General features: G+C 43.8%; 1 protein-coding gene across 3 annotated transcripts in view; it reads right to left on the bottom strand.

Annotated features, from left to right (window-relative positions):
- The window catches only part of fynb (FYN proto-oncogene, Src family tyrosine kinase b), a 104,796-nt gene that overhangs the window by 39,823 nt on the left and 41,575 nt on the right, over window positions 1–23,398 (bottom strand). For all 3 annotated transcript variants that reach the window (XM_079526574.1, XM_079526573.1, XM_079526575.1), the window contains exon 2: window positions 7,913–8,172. In XM_079526574.1, the coding sequence (XP_079382700.1) occupies window positions 7,913–8,159 (247 nt within the window). In that variant the 5' untranslated portion in view covers window positions 8,160–8,172. The remainder of the gene's footprint in view (window positions 1–7,912; window positions 8,173–23,398) is intronic.

Genomic DNA, 23,398 nt, shown 5'->3' on the forward strand with positions numbered 1-23,398 from the left:
CTCCTATGCCCAGCTTAGCTTTGAATGTTTGTGTAAACACAAAAATATGTAAACAGTAACACAAACATTGAAGACAAAAGTGAGGACGCAAATTGTGATTGGCCAGAATGATATGATGTATGATGACGTACAGTATGATGATCGCCCCTCACTTCACTTTTTTTTGGTGGTGTAAGGTCTTATATAGACTGATCAGCTGTGGTCTGACGTAATGTCTGACGTAATGAAATCACACCAAGTTTCCATAAAAGGGTGCATGGGTCACATCTGAATTTAAATAGTTAAACAAATTCTGGTCCATTTTTGGTCCTGATTTAGTTGACCTAAACTGTTATTAACACATAACACTGCAATGCGTTGTGTGTTATTTTTGCCTAATATTTGACTATTTTTGCAGAATGTTTCAACAATCACCTATTCCGGAATAGGGATGCTTGGGTTCATGTAATTATTAAGAATTATGCATGCTTCCTTCCCAAGTGAGGAAGGTACAGTACAGAGTACACACGCAGACCTCCAAACCAGCACGTACGCCATCCCTGCAGGTTGTACCATTGACTATCATCCAAATATATTGTAAGAACAAATAGCTGAAAATGAGGTTTGAGTATTAAACGCACTTCAAACACCCAGAAGGGAAAATGCCATTGGAGAGCACTGTGGATCAGATAAAAGGGATGACTGAGTGCATTAGAAATGCAATGAAAGCTTCACTCATGTCTATAATGTAGCCCAGTAGAGGTGACCACACACATCCTCAGCTGCAGCAGTGCATGTTAACAGCCATATTCACCACCCACTTAACCTTTTAGGTGTTCTTTATTGGCAGGAGGTGTGCCACCAAGTAAGCCTGGCAAGCACTGCCACTGCACCATCAGAGTTAAAATGGTGATCCCGACTGCTTTGCAAAACCTTTTGTTTGCCATTAAAAGGGCTGTGTTCTTTGTTGAGGCCGATTTAATGTCTTCTAAATAGCAGTTCTCACACTTTCAAGATTAAAAAGAAAAGTGCCATAGTCCTTACCCGTGTGAATATATGAACACCAAAGTGTTCATATATAGTGTGGTTGCCTTGATCGCACAGATGCTTGCGGAAATATAGGCCCCTCCCACAGATTTTGCTAGCCAATTACAATGTCAAGTCACCCCTGTGATCATGTGTAAGTAATTTGGATTTATGGATCTATGGATTTATGTGTAAGTAATTTCGATTTACCCCCCCAAAAATCATGTTTTGTGGCGCCCCCTATGGATGAAAATGGAATTGCTTTTGGCTCTCTGTTGATTAAACCACCCTCGACTGTTATAGCGCCACCGCAGACTGATGTAATTCTTTAGCGCTTACGCCGGTCTCCAAGTAAAAAATACTTTAATGGAAGTCTTCCCCATTATAAGTGAATGGAGAAATGTAATAACTAATATATTTAAAAAACAGCGTTACATTTGTTAAATTGGTCAATGTCTCTGTGCAAATTCAGATAAACTGGGCAAGCCAGTGAGGAGCAGGGGGGCTAGGATACACGCACCCACGCATACACGCACACACATACACACACACACACACACACACACGCACATAAGATGCTATTTTTTAATAGCTGACAAGTTTTTGGTAAAATGTGATCGTAATAATAAAAATCACACCCGTGTGAACTGAGTGGTGTAAGGTCTGTCTGACGTAATGAAATCATGTCTGACGTAATGAAATCACACCCGGGTGTGATTTCATTACCTGGCTTTTTTGTGCAGAAAAAATTAGCATGGTTGCTATGTTCACCCTGTTCACCCGGGTGTGATTTCATTACGTCATTACAACAGGGTGAACATAGCAACCATGCTCATTTTTTCTGCACAAAAAAGCCAGTTGTAGGAGTGGTTTACACCACTCAATAACTAGAAAAAGTGCCCCTCGGGGCACAGGTCTCCACCAGGGCAGGTCAGGTTGTGGCCTCCTGGTGGCGCTATAATAGGCCAATGTGAAAAGGGTGCCATTTCTTCATACGCCTTTGATGGCAATTGGATGATTTGAGGCATTTTGTTCCAAAAATGTGTTTTGCAAAAATTAACCTGTTGGTGGCGCTATAACAGGCCAATGTGAAAAGGGTGGGATATATTCCTCAGCCTAGTAAGATGTAGTAAATGTGTGAAAGATTTCACGTAAATTGCATGCTGCGTTCATGATTTGAGGCTTTTGTTCAAAACGGGGCAATCTTGCAAACTGTGAAAGCCAATTATAGCCAATTGGATGGAATATGAAATATCGGACAGATCCGACTTGAGCACATGACCATAGAGATACTGTGTAACGATTTGTGAGATTTGTGGACAGAATCTGGAGGAGTAATATAAAAAAATCGCACCTGTGTGAACTGAGTGGTGTAAGGTCTTATATAGCCTGATCAGCTGTGGTCTGACGTAATGTCTGACGTAATGAAATCACACCCGGGTGAACTGGGTGACCGTAGCAACCATGCTCATTTTTTGGTACGAACAGACAGACAGACAGACGTAAACTAACAAAGCCAGTCGTAGGAGTGGTTTACACCACTCAAAAATGTGTTTTACAAAAGTCGGCCTCCTGGTGGCGTTATAAAAGGCAGATGCGGAAAATGCAGGTCAAAGGTTTGTCCTTGGCCTCTAGGGAGTGTGCATGCAACGTTTCATGCAGATCGGTGCAGTTTTAGGTAAAAAATGTGAAAAGCTGCCTCATGGTGGCGCTATAACAGGCCGTTCTGGAAAATGTGGGGCAGAGGTTCATCGTTGGCATCCAGGGAGTGTGTGTGCAAAGTTTGGCATCGACCGGGTTAACGGTGCCGGAGATTAGTTGTACACAGACGGACGGAAGGACGGACACACACACACACACACACACACACACACACACACACACACACACACACACACACACACACACACACACACACACACACACACACACACACACACACACACACACACACACACACACACACACACACACGTCACACACACACACACACACACACACACACACACACACACACACACACACACACACACACACACACACACACACACACACACACACACACACACACACACACACACACACACACACACGGACGGAGTGCAAAACATACTCTCTCCCCATGCCTTCGGCCTGGTGGAGACAATAATACCTGGGATTTATATAGCGCTTTTCTGAGTACTCAAAGTCGCTTGCTATCAGTGACAGGGATCTCCCCATCTCTTCAGCTTGTTAGTAATCAGAAAATAAATTTTCAGGTCAGGTTAGGATACCAATTTTATCCAGTCAAAAATAATTTATCCTGGAAAAAAATGTATCTGCTACTTTTTTTGGTTGAATCATTTCCAATTTCACTTGTTATTAATCATGTATCCTGTATGGGTACTCTCTACTGATTGGATAAACTTGATATTCCAATCTGAAAATGTATTATCTATTTACTAAACAGTTGAAGAGATGGCGGGGACAGTGAGTGCCTGTTGCTGAACGAACACACTAAAGCACATGTAGTGTTTGGACCAAAATGGGAACATGAATGGCATTTTCTTCAAGGTTCAGTTAAACTCCCATCATGAGGTTTGATGGGAGTCAGTTCACTTGTCCGCTTGGCCTCCTCTATCTGGGTGTCCGGGGGACCAGGGGGTGATATGGATAGCTATTGTAAGGCTACTGGTTGGTAGCGGCTGCGATGGGAAGGACCTGGCTGCTGCTATTCTCACGATAAAGAACAAAGAGTGGAGTGAAAGACAGAGAGTGACAGTGGAGAATGAGAGAGGACAAAAAAAGACACATGGACAGAGAGGAAAGAACTAGAGGAGACAGGCAGACAGGTCGACTAGACAAGTATAAAGACAGAAAGACAAATGTGGTGCTTTTAAGGCTCAAACATTGACGCTTTTAATCTCCACAACAATTGACACTAAGTGTTATCGCTTCCTGTTTTCTGTCACGTAACAAAAGCTGTTGCCTGGTTACTATGTGAGGGTTTTATTGATGATTGGTTTGGTGTCCTACTTAATTAGTTACGTAAGGTCATGGGACAAACTGTTACTTAACTTTGGGGAAATTATATAAGCAAACAATCATGTAGGCCTACTGTTAGTTCAGAGGTTTTCAGTGTTTTAGTTTTTTCTCCAGATAGATAGATATTAGATAGTTGTATTGCATAATATTCAATTCTTTCTTCTTCTTTTTCTGTTCAACTTGATAAGAGGTTTTCAAACTGTCTCATCATCTATTGTCAGTTGAGAGATTTGAAATATAGCTTTTTCTTAAAGGTATATTCAGTTATTTGACTTAATTCAAATATCACTTATTTTTTCTTTTTTTCTGGATAATTCTCCCTACTATAGAGTGTGCTGACCATATAAGGAGTTCCTCCCTGTCCCCAGTGAGCCCCTGGGGTCAAAAAACCCTAGTTTCAGTTTGGGCTTTGGGTGGCAAAGCCTTCATCCAATCAGGATGAGAGGGGCCTTCCTCCAATCATGATCGAGTGGGGCGGGCATTGGTGCACGTGCTGTTGGTCTGTTGTACTTCCCCCACTGTAGAGCGTGTGCATGTGCACATCTTGTTACCGGGTGGACCGGGTTTTTTTCCAAATCACCCAAATCACTGAATGCTCCTTTAAATAATTAATTATAATTTCTTTCTATGGGTTAATTGTCTCCAAGTGCTGACGCAGCTTTGATGGCTCATAGATTTGTTTGACAGAACTATCATCAGTGTTAAATTAAATGTGTTGAATTCAAGTTAATCATGTATTTTGAGGGGCGCAAGCCCTCCTATGCCCATCTTTCCGGGTTTGTGTAAACACAAACATTGAAGACAAAATTGAAGACGGAAAAGTGAGGACGCAAATTGTGATTGGCCAGCGTGATTGGGTGGGAGATGTGCCATTGGTTGAGCATTGCATAACGATTATGCCACGGGGGACACCCGTTGTATATTATGTGGAGATTACAAACAATTTATCCTCAACCCAGAGAAGAACATCGGTTACTGAAGACAAGAACTCTGAAAGAACTTAAAATGGATGAGTGCGACTGCAACACATCTGGAACCTGCAAGTGCGCTGGATCCTGCTCCTGTACCAACTGCTCCTGCACCTCGTGCAAGAACAGCTGCTGCGCGTGCTGCCCCCCTGGATGCGAGAAGTGTGCGTCTGGGTGCGCGTGTGAGGGTGGCAAGAGCTGTAACACCGGCTGCTGCACCAAGTAAGGATGACCTGACCTCCTGCATGAATGGATGTGCATCATCTACTGTCGCTGAGAATGCCCCTTTTGCAGTTACAATCCTTTGTGTGTTTTCGTGGTTTCTGATTTCGTGATTTCTAGTTTGAGAGTGAAGTGGCTGAACACAGGTGGCTGCAGATTGACAGGTCCAGCCTGGACCTGCCCCTCTCTCCTCATTCGATCTTCCCGTCCACGCCCTGGTCACGATTGGCTGAGCTGTTGGCCTGTTCTCTATAAAATGCTCAGTTTGACTTGACTCCTGTGAGGACAACAGCTGATCGTTGGAGCAGAGGCTCCGCCTTGTTCACCAGCCAATGCAACGTTTTTTTGCATCTTTCATTTGTTTGCTGTTCGGTTCTGTGAGTTAGTTTGTGGACAGTCTTTTGTGAGTAAGTTGAGTTCTACTTCTTTTTGGTTTATGCAAGTTTAAGTCTGTTTCCTTAAATGTGTAAATTTTGCTTTTATTGTATTTTTCTTGTTAGAATAATTGTATTTTAGTTTTTCATTCAGTTAGGGACTTTAGAGTAAGGGTAATTTTTCTTTTATAGATTAGGAAGTTCTCTTGAATGTAAACCGGCACCCTGAAGCCATTCTGAAAGAGTTTTGGCTCTGCTGAAACAAAAAAAGTGATAATAAAATAAAATAAAATGAAAAGCTGTCTCCTCCATTATTGTTATTTTCCCCTACCCTAGACAGGGGGTCGTAACAGTGATTAGTAAAAATGTGGCTGGTAGAGAGATGTCAGACATTGCGCAATACTTGAGAGATACAATACTTGGACCTCTTAAGCTATGCCCGTGGCTGTTGTATGATATGTTGCTGATTTTGGCTTTTTGTGAGGACGCAAACTGACCCAGAATGAGATGATGTATGATGATAAGACCGCCCCTCACTTCACACGGGTGTGATTTTTAGACAAAAGAAATAAATGGTTCCTGGGCGGCCCCATAAAGTAACTCTTCCCAGAAGGCTCAAGGGTGGTTGTTTGTAGGGTAGCATGTACTGTATATGGATTGTTATGATCAGAGTTACTCAGAATCATACAAAATACATTTATTTATAGTGAATATATTTGAAAAATCACACCTGTGTGAAGTGACTGTTGCTATGATTAGGTGATGTAATGATGATGTAAAACAAACCGTGTCAAAACAAACATTAAAGTCTCTTTATTGTTAATGGGATTTAATGTTTGTGTTAGGGACAAAACAAACATTAATTTCTCTTCATTGTCAATGGCGTTTTTAAAACAAACATTGAACTAAAAATATATATTTTAGTATGAGACAGAAAAGTAGGGCTGAATGTGTTATTAGAGTTTTTAGAGAGGGAAGGGCAGCTCGCATCCAAATCTCCCCACCGGGAGAAAATGAAAAGGTTGAAGCCCGGGGCTCCCCTGCCACTGAGTGGATTATAGACGCTGACTGAACATAATCCACACTCTGAGAGGGAGAGGCCTCCTGCTAAGTTGAGTGGAAAACTGAGAGAGTTCCTCTGCAGAGCGGAGGCCGACGCTCACTCCAATATAAAGGATATCCTGACTAGGAATATTCTCTAGACAAACAATGAGGCCTGACACACAAAGACCCGCGCTAATGCCAGCCGGACGTTCCTCGCAGGGTTGTGGAGGGTTGGCTGGGAGCGGAGCTGCAGGCAGGGCATGGGCTGGTGAAATGAGGAGGGGGGGTTGTAGAAAGCAGCAACATGAAAGGGCGTACTGTATTAATGTTGGAGACTCCATGAGTGTTGTGCCTGCATGGGCATTTAGCTATAGTAGCTCTATATAGCTATAGCTATGTCAGTGGGTCAGTAAATTGTTTACCACTTTGGTCCCAATCAAAGTATCTGATAACATTGCTTTGTAATTTTCTGTGCACCTTCATAGACCTCAGGCCCAGAGGATGGTCCCTACTACTGATGATGCCATCATGTCCTTTCCTCGCTCCTAGTGCCACATTAGGCCAGAAATACCAACTGCACACACAAAACATCCAAAAATCGAATGGACAGATTGCTTTAGAGAGGACAAACCCTAGTAATTTTGGTGACCCCTTTGCCTTTTTCCTTCCCCCACGCCCCCGATGTTTCTATATTTGAAGTGGAGATCAGGGTTTTTTCCAGCATAGGGACGTTTTTATGCCATCCAACTATGGGAAATTTGGGGTGTCACATTCTTAGGACATAAAACATCATGCAGAATGCAGTTCAAGCTGTCGTTATCTTGCATTTTTGTAGCTACCGTTTTAAAAAGCCTTTGTGCTAAAATTGGGACATGTCAGCGTTATTATAAAAATCACACCCGTGTGAACTGAGTGGTGCAAGGTCTTATATAGCCTGATCAGCTGTGGTCTGACGTAATGTCAGTGACCATAGTAACCATGCTAATTTATTTGGGTCCCACGTACAGGTACACACACGTACAGGTACACACATACATAGACACAAACATAGATACAGACAAAGCTGGTTGTTGGAGTGGTTTGCACCACTCAAAAAGTTATACAGTCAGTCCTAATGTGTTTTGGAGTGTCTGTGTGATACACCTGTTACAGCACACTGTTACATGATTTACTATCCTGACTTTGAAATGAAGCAACGGTAACCAAACCAGGGCCACTAAAAGGAAAGCTCAAGCCTTGGATCTCAAACACATCAACATGGTCACCGTCCCTTACCTGTGCCGCCTCGTGACCTCAGTGTGCCTGTGTGAGCGGAGGTGCTGACCCCTCCGAAGACAGCGACCTGACCGACGGGGGTGTGGAAGTTGTTGTAGTTGGGGATGGCTGTGACCCCAAAGCTGGGGTACGGCTGGGGCGTCGGGTCAGCCCCATAGCGGTAGCCGGCGGCACTCTGGGAGAGGCTGGTGTCACGATCGTCTGTGTGTTTTCTGGCTTCCTTATCCTTGCATTGCACACAGCCCATTATCTATATATATCTGTGGAGAGACATCAGTGACAGAAGGTAAGAGAAAGAGAGACAGAAAAAGAGATGGGGATAGAGGTAGACAACAGAGTCAGCGAGCGAGAGAGAGAGAGAGAGAGAGAGAGAGAGAGAGAGAGAGAGAGAGAGAGAGAGAGAGAGAGAGAAGAGGGATTAAGTATAAGTATGACTGGGTGAAATCAATAACACCATATACCCTGTCTGGAAAGGAACGATGCCTTCTCTGCACCGCTGTACCAACCAGTGAACTCATCGTTGAGTTCAATATTCTCTGCAGAGTTACTTTTTGTTCAGACTCGTCCATAGTTACATTTCAATGTGGTGGGGAAAAAGGTGATAAATGACTAATCCAACAAAAAGATCAAAAGTGACTTCTAATAAACAATTTTGGTGCGATTTAGACACATCATCAGTGATGTATCCTGGGTTTATTGGGTGTTTGGGGTCTTGCAACATAAGACGCCCTCGCCCAGACGACCCAGCCGGGGTTGGGTCGCCTGTGCGAGGATGCCTTGATATTGCAAGATTACCATAGCCGAGCGAGGTTGAACAAAAAAAGTGTGTGGCAGAGGAAAAAAACAACAACATCTCTATTTTCATACGTAGATTCTGTTCTTTGGCTGATTACACTGGTTTGGGTTGTGGCAAAGTTTTATTTCAATTCATTTATTTATTTTTCCTGAAGGCTGACACAGTGCTCTGTTACCCTGAATGACTCACACCAACAGCGTGTCTCTTTCATGGTCAGGAGGAATACACGTTGATTATCACACAGATGTCAGGGAATGAAATTAATGAATGAAAAGGGCAGACAGACACACGGAGGCAGACAATGGTTCCTGGAGCAACGGCAGGAGGCACCTGGAAACCTTTCACTTTTAAAAATGATTTCATAAAATGGAGCATTGCGGTAGTTCACTCCAGGCAGGCACAGAACACAAGCAAAGTCCCACTCGCATAAGCCCTCCAATCACATAACGGTTCAACACTGTCTATTTAAACAAACCGACACTCAATCTTACATGCTCAACATCTCTCACTGCTACCACAAATGACAAATTCTCAGTGATTAAACCTCCTGTAGTAGCATTTAGGTTTTCACTATGACAGGAATATCATTCAGTATACAGCCTATCGTATCATGTTCTGTTAGGTTCTTCTCTATGAGAGGTTCATATGTCTATTATCATGTCCATAACTGTGTATATTTATTCTGCTTTGGGGGGGGTTTGTGATCTGAGAGTCTGTGTCATGGTTGCGCAGATTGTTATGGAGCCTCACAGGAGCAGAGCCACACTGACGAATACAATGAAATATCACCGCAATAATTCATTTAATCTTGACAAGAGTGTCTGACTGAACTGACATTACTGTATAGGGTACTGGAAATAGTATAATTGTACAAGAAGGCAGCACTGTTTCCGCAAAGCAAATTGGAACTGCATTCAGGAAGTGTACAATACAAATACACTGTAGTGTAGAAGGATGGGAGAATGTTGGCGCCTGGACACAACATATAATATTTATTTTTGATCGTTATAAATGTACAGTACAGTTGCAAAGCATCTCAACAATGCACTGGAGCTATTTCTATTGTGCACCACTGAGTTGCGGTGAAGACAAGAATTGCCTTGCGGTATATTTGTGTTTTGGGGGAATAATGCAAACATAACCACAGACTAGATGCCTGAAGACATCTTGAAATACTTTTGGCATAGTTTGTTTATGAGTCTGGGTGGGACGGCCTTTCCCCTGTCAAAACTTGAAGGCAGAGATTCGAGGGAGAGTACCATGGCGGAGCAAGGCGGGAAGAAGATTACCAGTGGGCAATTTTTATTTACTCCCCGGTGAATAAATGCCATCTAATTATCACTTGGATAAACAACTCTGAATATAAATGCGTCTTGTCTGGGTTGTATATCAGCGGAGCCGCGACGGTCAATAAATCCGTACACTCCTCTGGGAGACAGAGACAGATCGAAGCCCTCAGCGCTAGCCACTGTTTGTCCTCAAAAGTGTCACTTGAAAATATATCCACACAGTAAAACCCTGAGTGTTCAATGAACTATGAGAGTGTACAAATGGAACCCTTAAGGGTCCATTACTTTCTCTCTCCTTCTCTATCTGGTGCTCTCTCTTATCTGCCCATGTCAACATTAGTCTGTCACTTCAAAATATAGCCTACTAAATATTAATATTCACTTAATTCCACCCCTCTCGGTCTCTCCTCTCTCTCCCCTTGCTCTCACTCCTCATGATTCAGGTCCTAAAATATGTCACTAGAAAAAATATTTAATTTCCTAACTTCCGCTCTCTTTTGCTCTCTCTCACTCCATGACTTCTTTTCCTGTCCGTCTCTCTCTGGCCAAGTGTTCATACGTGTCTCCTTTCCTCATTATACTGTGAGAAGGGCAGGAAGTCTACACACTGTCACATGCTGAGTGAGTGACAAGGGAACAGGAAAGACACACAAGTACAGAAACAGACAGACAAGAGAATGCAAAAAAAATAAGTCAAGATCGAGCCAGAGAGAATAAGAGACAACATGAGACAAGGGGAGAGACGGCATGACGGAGAAAGCAAGCAGATAGACACACTAATAGAGACCGATGGGGGAGGGAGAGTGAGACAGAGAGCTGTAGATAAAGTCAGAGAAACCTTTTTGAGTGCGTCTCTGTGTGTGTTCCGCACTTCTCAGCAGGAAGGATAAACAAGAAGGAAGGAACCCCATTTCTCCATCCATCATTACAGTAGCAGAATGCTGGCCCATGGACAATGCTCTCTCTCCTGGACATAATCACACACCCAGCCAGAACCAGAATATATGAGAGAGAGAGAGAGAGAGAGAGAGAGAGAGAGAGAGAGAGAGAGAGAGAGAGAGAGAGAGAGAGAGAGGCTGAACTGAGCCACTAAGCTGAACAACCACACAACAGGCTCTATGACTTAATTGGTGATATGTCCAAAGTGAGTCACGCCGTTCAACTATCAGTCTAAAATAATCCATCATATTTGCTGACCAATAGGCTGAGGCCAATAGACAAGGGGAAAAATGTGTGATGTACTGTATAACCCACTGTTCTCCATCAGTGAGTTTGGTGCATCCTTCCAAATTTATTTTACAACGTAGATACTATGAATGTGGTAGACAGATTAGTTGACGTGCCAGGTCACTCCCCAATTGCATTAATTCTTGAAATGGCCAATATATGTCTTGCAGTCATAATTTAGCATAATTGAAATTCTCCCTGTGTTTGCCTGGTGTCAACCCCACCTCTGATGGCCAGTCCATCTGCTGAGGAGGTCCTGACATGGTAGCCAGCTCACCGAAAGGTTAGTATCAGAAGGTGGTGGTGATTTGTGTTTTTGAGTGAGTCTGCGTGTTGGGAAACAAAAAATGAAACAAAAGCATTGGCTCGTCTTGCACAAACGTAATAGTAGTATGAGTTGAATGAAGAGGAAGAGAAAAGACCCAATGCTCCTTATTTACACTGTTAGGGTGATTAGTTACGTGCAGTGGTCATGCACACACACACACACACACACACACACACACACACACACACACACACACACACACACACACACACACACACACACACACACACACACACACACACACACACACACACACACACACACACACACACACACACACACACACACACACACACACACACCCTGACCGTCTAATCGACATGTGAAACTGGGCAGCAGAGTGAAATGGCTGTCCAGCAGAATACAGCAACACAGAACACAATGCCACAGTGACTCTGTCAGTGTCAACTCACGCTGGAATCCACAGTGACAAGCATGGAGGAGCAGGCAGCAGCAACAGCTCTGCTACGGGTAGAGCAGCATTGCCAAGCGTCCCTAATCGTATTGGCTTACAACGGGAGCCACTGCCCCAAGACTCCAAAGAGGCTAATCCTTTCTTGCATTTTTATTTTTCTTCCTTTTTTTGTTACACAAAGTAGTAGTAATAATGTGCAGGCCAGATAAAGAACAGCTTCTAAAAAATGATGATCACACATCATTTCAGATGTAACCACATCCAATCTACTCACAATGCATTGTTGCGGCACATTGTGACAGTGAGGTTGTAGAATCTAGATCTTTGGTGCAGAGATTTGGTGTATGCAGAAGCAAAAAGGAGGGGACCAAGTATAGATCCCTGAGGGACGCCAGTCAATGAAGTATAGAGTTTAAGTAGTTAACAAAGATACCAACTAACTGCAAAGAACAATGGTTGTGCTTTACATAATCAATGATTGATTAAAATAAAGGTGAGATTTGGATGAAACATATTGTATTGATCTCTCTTGAGCGAGATGGAGAGACGCTTGTGATTGGCGTTGCTAAATGTTAATCTTTAGAAGGATAATGGTGTGCATTTCAGAGGGAAAATGGCTTAGGGTTTTGGTTTAGAATCGATCATGTGGCCCTTTAGAACTGAAACACACAAGTATTTATACTTGTATTTCTAAATACAACCCTTACCCTGCAGTAGTGTATACAGTATATACAAATATCTAATCTAAACTGAAATATGTAGTACAGTGGGTTTTAGAAGTGCTCCGATCGGGGTTTTTTGGGACCGATCCCGATCACTGATTGTTTTTCTCACGGTCTGCCGATACCGATCTTGTGCATAAGGGGGAAAATTTGAATATTTCCAAAATAAAAAATGTCAAAACCCACATCAAAACTGTTCCTGTGTGTGTGTGGAGAGGAAGGGGAGAATGTTTAGGCCTGTCACAAAGATGAACATCGTGAAAATCGGCTGATCACCGATCGGTGGCTGATCGATCAGAGCACCTCTGGGTTTACAACAGGTTTCCACAAAACAAAAGCTCATTGTAGAACCCAGAATAGATTTTTTTGGCGTTTTGCATTTATTAATAGGGTACAGCAATGTTTGGACAGGAAATGGGGAGAGAGATGGGGAGAAGACATGCAGCAAAGGCCGACGGGCTCGGGACTTGAACCCACGACACGCCGTCAGGCTGGATTACCGGCCTAGGTGCCTGGACCGCTCAGCCGCGGCCCAGAGAATCACCCGCTTCGACTGTTATCAATGGACAAGACCGCAGTTATCAGTTCGGATCAGTACGATTGTTTTCGACGAGTATGGGCATGCCTGCCGACTGATAAAAAAAAAACGAAAGGATTAAGGTTGGCGAACATGCGTTAATATTAGGACCACGCTGCGACATGCTTGCGGTTAAGTTTAGGGGAGGGTATGAGGAGGCTTGTCGTTTTTAGTAGGCAGTAAACCAAAACGACAGTATTAAGGTTGGCGAACATGCGTTAATATTAGGACCGCGCTGCGACATGCTTGCGGTTAAGGGTATGAGGAGGCTTGTCATTTTCAGTAGGCTCCCAGCATGTCCAGTAGACCTGAATAGACCGATAAGATCGGTTAACGTGTCATCAACGCCAATCGCAGCCAGTAGGCTCCAGACGAGCCGATCGGCTAGATAAGATCGGTGTAATAAGTAACCTACTGGGAATTATCGGTTGATTATCGGTCGAAACGGCTGAGAGAATCGACTTTTTTGGTGGTTTCCTGTTACTACTATTAGACACCTACGCCGAACCAACCAATATGCCCATTATGGAGATCTCTGTACATGTCAGTCGCGTGATGACGTGGTCTGTCTGCCCGCCGGTCCTCCCTTAAGCTAATTTTAAGATATTCAAAGTCTAGAACAGAATAGTCCAGTAAGGAACATACAAGCTCATCACTGTGCTCTGTGAAACAAGAGCCTTTCATCTCTTTAATAAGAGTTTAATTCATTCCCTTTGCATTGCAAATACTCTCTCAATTAATTACTTCTCTTTCTCAGAAACACGTGACACATGCTAGCTGTGAGGGTTGTTGAGTTTTGTTTACATCCTCTCGCCATCTCTCCACTCGCCTCAATGTATACAAACTAACATCTATTCAACATGTTTGCACTAAGAGTGGCAATTTCCACTGTTTACCATTACACATATACAGATATACATTAAATACACATATTGCATTGGAATGGCTCACACGTCACACCCGTACCTACAGTATAGCGCTGTATTGGATGGTTCAGCCAAATCCAACATGAAATCAATAACCCCTGGGGGGGAATCCAATTAAAGAGCAGGACATGACCAGTAGCACAGTCAGATCTATAATTGGTTAACGCAATAAAAAAGGGGGCTATTCATATAACAGTAGATGGGCCAAATTCATTAGGCGCCGTTAATTGGAGCCAAAGACCTGACAGCATCTGCAGACATCAAAGCCGTTGATTAAAACGCTGTTAATTGGAGGAAAATGTATTAACCAGTTTCAACCTGGCCTCCCTATTTTCATTATTGGCGAAATATTTCAAAATTGCCTATTGGCTATTTTTGCCTGTGATACACTGACGTACAATAGAGTATGAATATGGCTTAAATGGTTAACTCAACTTGGAAAAATAAGGTAAAGTAAAATAAGGTGACATCAACGTCTCAAATAGACAAGAAGAGAGAAGAATGCATGAATAAACTAGAAAAAGTGCCCTTCTGCACAGGTCTCCACCAGGAGGATAGGAGTGTGTGTGATGTTTGGCAAAATGTTTAGAAGCAATATAAACGTGTGTGTGTGTGTGTGTGTGTGTGTGTGTGTGTGTGTGTGTGTGTGTGTGTGTGTGTGTGTGTGTGTGTGTGTGTGCGCGTGTGCGTGTGCGTGTGCGTGTGTGACGCGGCTTGGCCTGTTGTAGTGCCACCATGTGGCTGATTTGAAAACTGTCAAGTGGCATTTCTTCCAAAGCCTAGTTCAGTGACGTAGAGTCTGTGGGGGCCGGGGGGCCAGGGCCCCCATGAGGAATTGGACCAGGGATCTCGGCCCCCATGAGGAATTGGACCTGAATATATATTCGCCTCGGTTCGTCGCGTTTGTGCCGCATCAGGTCGCGCCCGTTCGCGAGTGTTTTCCTCACTGTCCGGTGGATGTACACTGGCAGATCAGGCATTGAAATGCTAATCTGGGTGCTTAACCTGCCAGGTAGGTAAGGGTATATGTCCAAACATCACGCAAATTGCATGCATACAGTACTTAGCCTACTCTGCCATGAGGATTATGAAAACTAGTCGTCCCTGGCCTAGTGGGAATATGCATGCAGTTTCACCACAATGGGACGCTGCGTTGAGTAGTTGTGGCGTTTTGTACAAAACGGGTACAAAGCGGGCTACTCCTGAAAAGTTTAGAAGCCAATCGTAGGCAATGAGGGTGGATTATGAGAAATCAAACAAACCCGTCTTGATCACTTGACTATGGAGAGCATGTGCACCGATTTGTGTGAAATTTGGATAAAATCTGAAGGAGTAATGTTAGAAAATGTGTTTTACATATGTCGGCCTCCTGGTGGCGCTATAAAGAGCAGATTCCATGCAAAGGTTTTTCCTTGGCCTCTAGGGAGTTGGCATACAAAGATATCCACAGATCCGTGCAGTTTGAGGTAAAAACACTTTTCAGCCAGTTATAGCGCCACCATGAGGCTGAGTTGAAAATGTTCATGTGGCATTTCTTCCTCGGCCTAGTGGGAATGTGCGTGCACAATTTCACGGAAATCACACGATGTGTTCATGATTTGCAGCATTTTGTTTGTAACTGAGCACTCCTGCGAACTTTGGAAGCCAATCTTAGCCAATCAGGATGGAGTCTGAGAAATCTGAAAGACCCGTTTCGTTGAATGGCTCTAGAGAGACTGTATACCAATTTGCGTGATGTTTGGACAAAATCTGTAGGTCTACTGTCCAAAAACTTGTTTTGCACAAAGCGGCCTCCTGGTGGCGCTATAACAGGCCGTTCTGGAAATTTTGGGGCAGAGGTTCATCGTTGGCATCCAGGTAGTGTGTGTGCAAAATTTGGCATCGACCGGGTTAACGGTGCCAGAGATTAGCTGTTCACAGACGGAAGGACGGACACACACACACACACACACACGGACACACGGACACACGGACGGAGTGCAAAACATACTCTCTCCCCATGCCTTCGGCTTGGTGGAGACACTAAATCTTCGTCTTCTGGAACATGTACTCATGGGGACGGTTGTGCAGGGCCGAGCTAATGCTATAGCAGAGCATTAGCACCTACCTAGCCCCCTGGTCTAACAACATAAGAGGAGGACAATTTGCTCCCTGTGGACAATTCGTGCCCTGTGGGCTGTGAGGATATTGAAAGAAGGCCCCCAAATAGTGGGCAAAACACTTCCATTTCACCATTTATATATGACAATATAACATAGAAAAGAATCATGTAAATGTAATGCGCGTGCGTGTTTATATATATATATATAATATATAATATATATATATATAATACTGATGAATAGGAACATAAAGTACTGTGTACTACGTTAGTATCACTGATCCAAGCCAGAACACAATCTATTGATTGATCATTAAAATAAACAATAAACAATGCCGACCCATCAAATGCGTGGGCCGCGAACACTAGGGATGGAAGCAGATGTAAAAGAGAGGGTACAGATACACAACAAAGTGCTCAGGATTTTCCAGTGCATAAATCATATTCCCATCTGATGGGGGCGAGTGAGGGTAAATGGTAAATGGTGCATTTATATAGTGCCTTTATCCAAGGCGCTTTACAGAGATTGTGCATTACATTCACCCATTCACACACACATTCATACACCGATGGCGGCGGAAACCATGCAAGGCACCAACCAGCACATCAGGAGCAAAACTGGCGACCTTGCGGTTACCATCCAGCCACTCTACCCCTGAGCCACCAGACACTGTGTGTGTGTGTGTGTGTGTGTGTGTGTGTGTGTGTGTGTGTGTGTGTGTGTGTGTGTGTGTGTGTGTGTGTGTGTGTGTGTGTGGCGGTGTAGTGTAACAAGTTAACAACGAGTGAAAAGGCAATTAAAGGTGAGAGAAGCATGGAACAGAGGCGTACAAATCAGTACCCGTTCAAAAGAGAGACACAGAGAGAGAGACAGAGAGATCAGTGTGTGTGTGTGTGTGTGTGTGTGTGTGTGTGTGTGTGTGTGTGTGTGTGTGTGTGTGTGTGTGTGTGTGTGTGTGTGGGGGGGGGGGGGGGGGGGGGGGGTGTAAGTGAGACAGGACCAAATGGAGTGGAAAAAACATAGAGAGAGTGGATACCGACATCGATGGGGAAATGGGGTGAGGCGTGAGGGTGCAACTGATAGACGGAGAGAGAGAGAGAAAGCATCATCAGTGCAGGGGCGGGGGAGGACAGGCTCAGAGGACTTGACACAAGGAGCAGGCTAATGATACGTTGTGTAGAATCACATGCTGAGCCTCTCTGCCGGGGGCTCAGCATATCGTCTGGTAACTTCATACCATACTTCATCGTACAAGAGTGTTTACCAGCTTGAGCTGTGAGCTTGCTCAGCTTGTATGGTTCGGCAAATTTCACCACTTTAAAATGTTTTGTCACACACACACACACACACACACACACACACACACACACACACACACACACACACACACACACACACACACACACACACACACACACACACACACACACACACACACACACACACACACACACACACACACACACACACACACACACACACACACACACACACACACACACACACTAGGGCTTTGTGTAGGGTTATTTTGGCCCTTGTTTTGGGTCGGTCAGTGCTCAGCCGTGCTATTCTGCCATGGTGTATTCTCTGTTTAGGGCCAGATAGCATTCTAGTTTACTCTTTACTGGGTTGCTTCTTTCCGATGAGTCAGATGGCTTTCCTTCTGCTGCTTTATAATTTGGTTTAGTCCAGTGAGTTTTCTATCTGGTGGCTGTGTGACAAGTGCCTTGTTATGGAGTGCATCTGGGTCACTTTCTTTTTGGTGTTGTAAAATGTAATTGTTCTCTTATTTTGATTATGAGTGGGTATCATCCTAATTCTGTCCTGCATGCATTAATTGGTGTTTTCCACTGGATCCGGATAATGGATTTGCAGAATTCTGTGTTCAGGGTCTCATTTTGGCATTTAATCCCATTTTCAACGTCTTAGTTTGCTAATGATCTCACAACCATATAGGGCCCTTACACACACACTCCCATCCCTGTGAGTGTGGTGAGCAAAGACACAAGAAAAAGTGCCAGTCTGACACCCTGGTAGAGAGATGTGTCATTCACTTCTGGACCCCACAATTCAATGACAGTGTTGAATTCTGCCCACATTGTTCATCAGTGACCTGAACTCTGCTCTCTGGTGCCATAACCTCTCAACACATGCACGACCTGGTGTAACAAGATCATCAATCACTGCTCTCTATGGAGGTGGAGATGGAGTGAGTGAAAGATAGAGAGAGAGAGAGAGAGAGAGAGAGAGAGAGAGAGAGAGAGAGAGAGAGAGAGAGAGAGAGAGAGAGAGAGAGAGAGAGAGAGAGAGAGAGAGAGAGAGAGAACACAGGAACACAGAGAGAGAACAAAAGTTAATGTATGTGTGAGAAAGAACAAGATGGGTGCAGACTGCATAGGCTAAAAACAGAAAGTTAGTGTGTGTATGTGTCAGAGAGAGAGAGAGAGAGAGAGAGAGTGAGAGAGAGAGAAAGAGGAAGAAATGAAATGCTGCGGTTCTTGTCCGGGACCCACTGAGGGGAGCTGTTGTTCAGGCTGGCCTGGTGGTTTGGGTGTGTGGGTGGGTGGGGGGGGGGGGGGTCAGGTCACCTACCACATCCAGAGGAAACACTCTACTAACACAATACCACTGCAGCAACAGCTGCTGTGCCCCCCTCCTCCCCCAGCCTCCCAAAAAGCCTGGCTCTCTTCCCTTGCTCCCCTGTGTTCAAACTCTGGTGGACAATGCCACTAAAAGCTCCAATGATCCAGGTTTAGCAAAAATAAGAGAGGAAGGGGGGTGGTGTAGGCAAATCCAGAGTATTTAACTCCAAAAGCGTAAGAAATGGATGACCTCATGAAGATGTATTGACATCGAAACCTCACGATCTGTTTGCCTTAGAGTTTGCTCAAATGAATGCCTACAAGTCTTGCTCCTGAGATGCACCGGACCAGCCAGAACTTGGCTTGAAGCGCAGTGGAACCCCCATTGTTCAGTAAAAAAAATCACACCCGTGTGAACTGAGTGGTGTAAGGTTTTATATAGCATGATCAGCTGTGGTCTGACGTAATGTCTGACGTAATGAAATCACACAAAATATGTTAAGTAAAAAAAGCTATCATTTTTGATAAATGTATGTATCACACCTGGATGTGATTTCACAACTGGCTTTTTTTGCGCAGAGAAAATGACCACGGTTGCTACGGTCATCCAGTTCACCCGGGTGTGATTTAATTACGTCAGAAATTATTTTGAACATAGCAACCATGCTCATTTTTTTATGCACACAAAAGCCAGTTGTAGGAGTGGTTTACACCACTCAACAAAAGCCAGTTGTAGGAGTGGTTTACACCACTCAATAGGAGTGGTTTACACCACTCAAAAAAGCCAGTTGTAGGAGTGGTTTACACCACTCAAAAAAAGGATTCTGGATTTAACTGTGTACTACACAAACACATTTCTGGCACTGAGATATAACTGACAACATCAGAAGGCCCGCAGAACAACAAAGCGCAAGTTCTTTCCTGTGAGGGGGAGGGACTCTCAGAGTTCACCGCTGAAGACTTCAGTTGGTTCTCATGATTTTACCCTTTAGTAAGCATTGCTGATTCAAAACGCTAGTAGCCCCCGCGGCGTAACACGCATTTTGGGTTCCTCTCAAAAGGAAGCGAATGGGAACTGTATATTATGTGGGTTTCACAGACTATTCACATACAATGTAGCACGCGGTGCTACCGGAGGTCTGCCCGAGGATGCTCTGTTAATAAACAAAAGGTCTCTTATCTCTCTCTCTATCCTCGTCTCACACCATAAGCTTCTCAGCTAGTAAGGCCTCTTAATGTGAAGATGATAAAGAGGCCTCTCTTTCCAAACAGCCGTACAATCACACTCTAAAAGAATACCAGAGACTGTCGATTTTGAATGGGAACACCCTTCATGTTAAAGCTTTAGTTTGTTTACGCACGCTGCCGCAAGCGTATTTTTCATTTTCCTGGCTTGTCCATTCATAAACTTGAAGTCGGTTTCTAGCAATGTACTGTGCACAGTGGTGTGGCTATACAAAGCCACTTGATACCTGGTAGCATCTGAAATAGTCTGTGGTAGTGATGGCTCTGAGTCTGATCTTTGATAGGCCAACAACCATTGTAGATGTCCTGGATGGAGGGAAGCTTACATCCAGTGTGCACATTGCAGTCTGTGCAATCCTATTCATTGCTTTACAGAAGTACAGTTCCCATACCAGGCAATGAAACAGCCTAGTGCCTCAGTGGTACCTATACATTATACAACCTTAGGGCCCAAACGTCTTCAGTTGCCTGAGACAATAGAGGTGTTTCCTCCGCTCTTGGCTGGTGCGGACGTCCCAGGTGAGTTTGGACACCCTGGAATGTGAAGTCATGCACTGACCCTCTTCACTGACATCTAGATGGGGGTGTCTGTGTGAGTGTGTGGTTGTGGGTGAATGAGAGGCTGTTGACTCCTCTTACTGATAGATGAGCGGAGTCGCAGATCACAACCAACAGAATCAGCTATCGCTCTGTAAACCCATGATCCTCTCTGTCTGTCTGTCTGTCTGTCTGTCTGTCTGTCTGTCTGTCTGTCTGTCTGGCAATCCCCTTCCTCTCATACACACACCTCTCCACATATGAGGCAAACTGGGGCCACTAAAGCCACTGCCTGTTCCTGTCAGTAAAAGATAGAGGCGGGCTCTTGGTGACACCATTATGTCAGGGAAGCTCAGTGTCAGTAAGCCACAACAACAGTAAACAGCAGCATCTACACAGTAAAAACCACAGTGATCATTTGAGAACTTTCAACCTGGTGTCCCTATTTGGTCATGTAGGTGAAAATTGCCTATTTGTCTTACAGCAAAGTATATAGGGCTTAAGTGGTTAACTTATGGCAATGTTTACATCTTACACAGTTTAATTCAGTTTTCAGTTGAAAACACTGTGTATCTGTAGGGTGCAATGAACGACTAGAGGGAGAGAGAGAGACTGGTGTAAACCATAATAATGACTTCAGCCTGTGTGACTGATGACTGCTCTAAAATGTAAGAAAAACGTCTGTACAGTATGTGGCAATTTACTCCTGCAATAGCTTCACAGTGGTAGAGGTATAAAACAACAGTCAAATGCCCAGACACACAAGGATTACACCCGGACAAGATAATGGTCACATAAAACCCAACACACTGCTTGATGTGAGGCCCACAGATATACTGCTGACAGCTGAGCTGACCTTCACTTCATAATGCAGCTGTGTCCGGGATTTGACCCAACAACCCCCGCACCCTCCTTCTCCCTCTCACCCCTCCTGGGCCCTCATAAATCAACACGATGCTTAAAGTTAACCCACCCAAATACCTCCTCTCCTCTCCTTCATTGAAAGATTATGTTCATCAGAACAAGCCTTTGATTATCATCTGATTACATTTAGGCTCTGCAGTCTGCGTGTCAAACATCTGAGTAGACTTTTCCTATCCTTACCAACTGACCAGCCTATATCGGCTCCAATTACAGCCTACAGTACTGTATGTCAGGGGTTCTCAACGTTTTTGGCCGGGGACCCCCGGAAATGCTTTGGCAATGTCTCGGGACCCCCGCCCTGCCCCCTCCCGACCCCCAATATAAATTGACTGCTACAATAACCTTAAACCATTTTGGGGCGGGAACCCCTTTTGGTGTTTTAAGCCTTATGTTATAATTTAGCTATTGAAAAATAGCAGATCTACAAGCTCGTAGCTTGTAGGTCTGCTATTTTTGAAAAAAAGTGAAATTAAAAATAAATCTTTTTTTTTTGGAAAATAATTTGGGGACCCCCTAAAATAATTTGGCGACCCCCCGAGGGGTCGCGACCCACGGGTTGAGAACCCCTGCTGTATGTGATGTAACTCCTTGGACACCAACCCTCCTCCCATTTTACCTACACTGTCATTTCATGTGTCCCTCTTTAGTAAGACAACAGCGAGAGATGTCACATGACAGGTACAAAAAAGAAAAGAAAATTAACAAGAAGAGAAAAATCTACTGTATAGAGACGTTAAGTATAGCCTCAAGAAATAATAGATCTAGACTGAGATAACTGCTAATACCAAATTACAACATCTCTGATACAGGTAGGGACTACGTTTACTTATAATCCAAATATTAAGGTTGCCATTAACCCATTTCTCAGAAGATAAGTAATCTTCTCAAGAGGAACACAACGATTCATTTCTGAGAGCCATCTCGCAATGAGGAGGGGGGAATTAGACTTGTTGTTGCAATACATTTCCTAGCAACTCCAAGTGCCACCTCTGTATAGTCTAAATTTAATTGAGTGTTTTCTTAGATTTGTACTGATAGTGCTGTCCATGATTCTGCCGGGTGTACTTCGGGGTCTAACAGGAATGGATGAGTCAATCTCAAATCCCTGAAATGTGGGAATGAAATTAAATTTATTTTCTCATGGCGTGGCTCTGAAAGTGGTTAGACGTCTATAAGAGAGTCAGTGTGTGTAACCGTTTGTGTGTGTGTGTGTGTGTGTGTGTGTGTGTCAGTGAGTCTGTCTGTGTGTCAGTGAGTCTGTCTGTCTGTCTGTCTGTCTGTCTGTCTGTCTGTTTGTCTGTCTGTCTGTCTGTCGCTAACCTTACAAACCGCTATCAGTGCCTATAATCAATCAATGCTTTATTTCAGACTCAGGGAGATCCATATCACAGAAGAGTAAAATACATATAAAACAGTACTAATCACACAAAGTACAGTATAAAAAAATAAATACAAATATTATAACTTCTTATGCAACTTCTTCTTGTGCAAACTGACACTAGTCTAACGTAGAAGGCCAACATGTTTGTTCATGTGTTCAACAGATTTGGAAATATTAAAATTTCTATCGATCACTTATAACTGAACACTGTGGGGCTCAGCTTTCCAAAGGTTGGGCACGATAACTGTGTCTATTATACCAATATCGACTAACAAGCATTAGGTGCAGTCACGCCCTAGGCCTATATCTTCTGCTACTGTATCCTCTATATTTCAGAGCCAAACAGTCTAGTATAGACGATCTACTATAAAAACAAGATATACAAGCTCACAGCACGTCACTTTGTGCCACACTGGGAGCTTTGAATTTTGAATA

The sequence above is a fragment of the Electrona antarctica genome, assembly GCF_951216825.1.
Source record: "Electrona antarctica genome assembly, chromosome: 17".
NCBI lineage: Eukaryota > Metazoa > Chordata > Actinopteri > Myctophiformes > Myctophidae > Electrona > Electrona antarctica.